The sequence below is a fragment of the Antrostomus carolinensis genome, unplaced genomic scaffold, assembly GCF_000700745.2.
Source record: "Antrostomus carolinensis isolate BGI_N321 unplaced genomic scaffold, ASM70074v2 scaffold15452, whole genome shotgun sequence".
Taxonomy (NCBI): domain Eukaryota; kingdom Metazoa; phylum Chordata; class Aves; order Caprimulgiformes; family Caprimulgidae; genus Antrostomus; species Antrostomus carolinensis.
In genome coordinates, this window is record NW_010297706.1 from 1 (window position 1) to 4,974 (window position 4,974).

The 4,974-nt window shown below is 46.6% G+C and overlaps 1 protein-coding gene across 1 annotated transcript; it reads left to right on the top strand.

Moving 5' to 3' along the window:
- Positions 1–405: 405 nt before the first annotated feature.
- On the top strand, positions 406–4,558 carry LOC104518695 (carboxypeptidase A2). The gene is made up of 5 exons (XM_010162238.1): positions 406–512; positions 881–971; positions 1,466–1,665; positions 2,891–2,975; positions 4,254–4,558. The coding sequence occupies exons 1-5, from the start codon at positions 453–455 to the stop codon at positions 4,439–4,441; spliced, it is 624 nt and encodes a 207-aa protein (XP_010160540.1). The 5' UTR covers positions 406–452; the 3' UTR covers positions 4,442–4,558.
- Positions 4,559–4,974: the final 416 nt, after the last annotated feature.

The window sequence follows — 4,974 nt, forward strand, 5'->3', positions numbered from 1 at the left end:
CAGTCTGGGATTCTATGATTCTATGATAAAACTTCCAGCTTTATATAAATGAACATTTAAATTCTGCTGAAAATGACTAAGCCACCAGAGAAGCAAAGCACAGTTGTGTGTTCCCACCCTGGCTGATCCATCTCAATCATAGCACCAGCCTTGGCCCATTCTCAGGGACAGGCAGGAGAAAATCTTTGTTGCCATCTTCCATTAACTCCTTGCCTTCAGAATAAAACAGTAAACCAGATTCATTTCTCTCTCCCAGCTCCAGGACTAACGAGGAGCAGTTATGATCAGCAGATAATGAATCTTTCTTGTTTCCCTGCCCTGTACCTGGCCTGTTAGATCATAAGCATGAGGGGAAAAACAATACACTGATAATCATGGTGTCCCATATTGTCTCTGCTTAGATTGCCTCTGACTATGGGAAGGATCCATCCCTCACCTCTCTGCTGAACAAAATGGACCTTTTCCTGCTGGCAGTCGCAAACCCTGATGGATACGTGTTCACTCACACCAAAGTGAGTAAGCATGCTGTGTGTCTGAGCTGATTTTAAAAAGCTGTCAGGCTCTTCCAAGTGAACAATAAATATGAGTAGGCTCTGAAAGTTCATTTTCTTAATGCTGTAAAGAGTTACAAAAGAGTTGGGAAGCCAAAGATACTAATTACTTGTCTAACCCATCTTAACCCTCTCTAAATTCACCAGCCCTTCCATTTTTGTCCATTGGTTCATCTCAGCAGTCAGTCCATCAGAAATAATCTTAGTCTCGTGCCTTGGATCTCTTCTTGGTGGATGGTGACTATTTCTGGGTATTACTTTTAATGCAAGGACTGAGATTTGCTCCTTTTCAAACTCGTGTGTGTGGGGTTTGGTGTTTTTTTTTCTAGAATCGCATGTGGCGGAAAACCCGCTCCAAGAATCAAGGCAGTTTGTGTGTTGGAGTTGATCCAAATCGAAACTGGGATGCAGGTTTTGGAGGTAGGAATAAAGTTTCTAGATTCTGGCTGTCACTAAGAAGAAAGTTCCCTTTCATATTCTTGGATCCTGTTACACAGGACCAGCAATTCACTGAATCCCAGAGTTACCTCAATTGGAAAAGCCCTTTAAGATCACCAAGTCCAATCATGAACCCAACACTGACCAGTCCCCTATGACTAACCCATGTCCCTCAGCACTGTGTCTACACGACTCTTCAATCCCTCCAGGGATGGGGACTCCACCACTGCCCTGGGCAACCCCTTCCAATGCCTCAGAACCCTTGCAGCAAAGAAATTCTTCCTCACATCCCATCTCAACTGCCCTGGCCACAACTGGAGCCCATTTCCTCTTGTCCTGTCATTGCTGTTTGAGCATTTATCAGCACTTAAGGCCTTGCCTTTGGCTGAAGACCTGTTCTTAGGAAGGCCTGGCTTGGACTTTCTATGAATACCAGTTCTTACAGGTTTCTCTTTGTTCCCTCTTTGCACCAACAGGTCCTGGAGCCAGTAATAATCCCTGTTCTGAATCTTATCATGGGCCCAGTGCCAATTCAGAGGTGGAAGTTAAATCTATTGTCAACTTTATTAAGAATCATGGAAACATCCAGGCCTTCCTCACCCTCCACAGTTACTCTCAGCTCCTGATGTATCCTTATGGCTATAAATGCACTGAACCAGCAGACTATGCTGAGCTGGTGAGACATAATCACTTGGATTTAGCTGCTTCTGTTCTATCCAGATGCCTTTCTATACTCAAATATTACAGTGAGACATCAAGATTAAAACCAGAGGCTGACCTATGCCATCCATAACAGTAACCAACCATGAAAGTGAACAAAAACCCGGTGCAATGCGACGTGTTTCAGAGAAAAGTCTTGGTCATAGGCAAATACATGCCCTCCCCACCCATTCTCAACCCATTTTGCTCATCCATGTAAGAATACCTCTGAGGTGACATGGATCTCACAATCATCATTCAAATAGAAAAGACCTCTGGAGGTTTCTAGTCTTAACTCTCTGCTGAAATCTGGCAGGCTTTGGAATCAGAGCCGATATCAATGTTGGATTGGGTTGCTTAGGGCTTTGCCCAGCTGAGTTTTGATTTGTTTTGATATTTCTAAAATCAAATTCCACAGCTTCTTCAAGACCTTCCCAAAGTTTCACAGAATCACAGAATGTTGGGGATTGGAAGGGACCTCGAAAGATCATCCAGTCCAATCCCCCTGCCAGAGCAGGAACCTCAATGAGATCACACAGGAAGGTGTCCAGGCGGGTTTTGAATGTCTCCAGAGAAGGAGACTCCACACCCTCCCTGGGCAGCCTGTTTCCCCATTGTCATGAGGATTTTCTTTTTCCCCTCCTGGCAATTTGTTTGTTGTCACTCATCCTTTTGCCCTACACCTCCCAGGAGATCCTGGCTCTGTTTTCTCTACAACCACTCATTACATAGTTGAAGTGAGGACAAAGCCAACCACTGACTATTGGAAGATCATTGGAATATCTTGGATATATATCTTATATATATATCTTATATCTTGGATATATATCTTATATCTTGGATATATATATCTTGGAATATTGGAATATCTTGGGATATTCTAGTATCTTTTGAACCTTCTCTTGACAAGACAGGTGGTGAGATGAAACACTGGGTGATCAGATAGAGAACCTGCTAAGATTTAATTCACCTGCAATGTCACCTCCCCAAAATCCTGTGGAAGCTGCGAGTGCTGTCACTAGGATGAGTGATTAAGAAATGGATTCACTTGGCCCTAATTTATTGTGGGGTGGGAAGGACTGGAGATTTAGTGACAGATTGTGGAGATTTCCCCAAGTATGGTTCAGGGTGATGAAATTTTAGCTTTTAATCTCATTAAGCATGGCTGCTTTCTGACTCATCCTTCATCTTCTCCTCTCCAGGATGCTGTGGGAAAAGCTGCTGCCAGTGCCATCCGCTCCCTGTACGGCACCACCTTTAGAGTGGGGAGCATCTGCACTACTATCTGTGAGTAATTTTGCTACTCTGAGCTTTTATGGGATGACCCAGTGCAACAATCTCTGTCCTCTCCACAAACTCTCTCCCTCTTGGAAGCAGTGATGCTTCTGTAGAGTGACACCACCAGTCAAACATCAAAGCTGAGGATTCATGTAAAAAACCTAATCCTTGTCCCTCACTGTGGTGGTTTCAGCCACAGGTAGGACCATGTGCTCCTGCACTCACCTCCCACCACCCAGTGAGATGGGAAGAGAATCACAACAAAGGGCTGGTGGGTTCAAATGAGGACAGGGAGGGCTCACTCACCAATTATGGGCAAAACAGACTCAACTTGGGGAAGAAAAATCAATTTCATTTGTTCCCAATGAATCAGAGAAGGTCAGTGAGACACAACAACCAGATCTGACAGCACCTTCCCCCACCCCTCCCTTCTTCCCGGGCTCCAATCACTTTGCTCCCCATTTCTCTACCTTCTCCCCCCAGGGACACAGGGGACAGGGAATGGGGGTTCAGTCAGTTTGTCTCTGCTGCTCTTTCTGGCATGAGGTCCCTCCCACGGGCTGCAAGAGTCCAAGAAGGAAGTGTTCCAACGTGGGCTTCCCATGGATCTCTTTGGGCTCAGCTCCCAGCTCCAGCATAGGGATGTCCACGGGCTGCAGATGGGCCTCTAATCCAGTGCCTCTCCTCAACCCCTGTCTCTGGGGGTCCACTCCCACTCTGGTCTTCTTGCTCATCATGAGCTCTCAGAGTCACACCTGCCCTCAGGCTCAGCTTTCTGCTCTAGTGTGGAGTCCTCCATGGCCTACACATGGGTATCTGCTCCACCATTGAATTTCCATGGGCTGCATGGGATCCCATTGACCTTCTCCTACTCTTCTCTGTGCTGATCTGGGTGTCTGAGGGTCTCTGTCCTCCCCTTCCTCCTCCTTCCTCATGGCAACAATGCTTGTTTAGGCAGATGATCATCTTTTTTTCAGGTCAATGGCTTCTCCTCCATGTTCTCTCCTCCTTCTTCTTTTTCAAAATAGTCCTTCCCCTCATGAATATTGATTCAAAGAGGTGTTCCCCCATCGCTTATTAGCTCAGCCTGGCCTGGAGGCAGGTCCACCTTGCAGCCAGGTGAGCTTTGAAGCTTGTCACAGGGACATCAATGTCCTCCCTTCATCCACTACCAAAACCAGCCCCAACACACGAACCGAAGACACTCACAAAAATAGAAAGCAGGACAGGGGACCTCAAATGGATCTTCTCTTCACCCCTCTGGCTCTTCCCCCTTTTCTCTTTCAGACCAAGCCAGTGGAGGCAGCATCGACTGGAGCTACGATTACGGCATCAAATACTCTTTTGCCTTTGAGCTGCGAGACACGGGTCGCTACGGTTTCCTCCTACCAGCCAACCAAATTATCCCAACTGCAGAGGAAACCTGGCTGGGTCTGAAAAAAATCATGGAGCACGTACGAGACAATCCCTACTAACAGCTGAGGTGGGAATCAGCTCTGTAGCAGCAAACTCGGAAGTCCTCTTCTCTTGGTGTGCTTGAGAGAGATGTAACGATACGGAACCTGGCTGAATAAAAACCCTGTGAGTGTTCCTCCTACAGCAAAACATGTCTGCATGGAAAAGATGTTTCATGTTTGTCTTGGTCACTTACAGTGAGGGTGCCAGAGCCCTGGGACAGGCTGCCCAGGGAGGGTGTGGAGTCTCCTTCTCTGGAGACATTCAAGACCCGCCTGGACGCCTTCCTGTGTGATCTCATTTAGGTTCCTGCTCTGGCAGGGGGGGTTGGACTGGATGATCTTTTGAGGTCCCTTCCAATCCCCAACATTCTGTGATTCTGTGATCTCTCTATGCATGGTAGACCTCTTAGAAGATTTTAGCACATGGTTGTGGTCCACCTCAATGAAACACTGGAGAAAGAGTAACAAGATGGAGGATGGAGGATGTGAGCACTTGTGTGGCTATTGAGATGTCACAGAATATCACAGAATGGCCTTGATTGGAAAAGCCC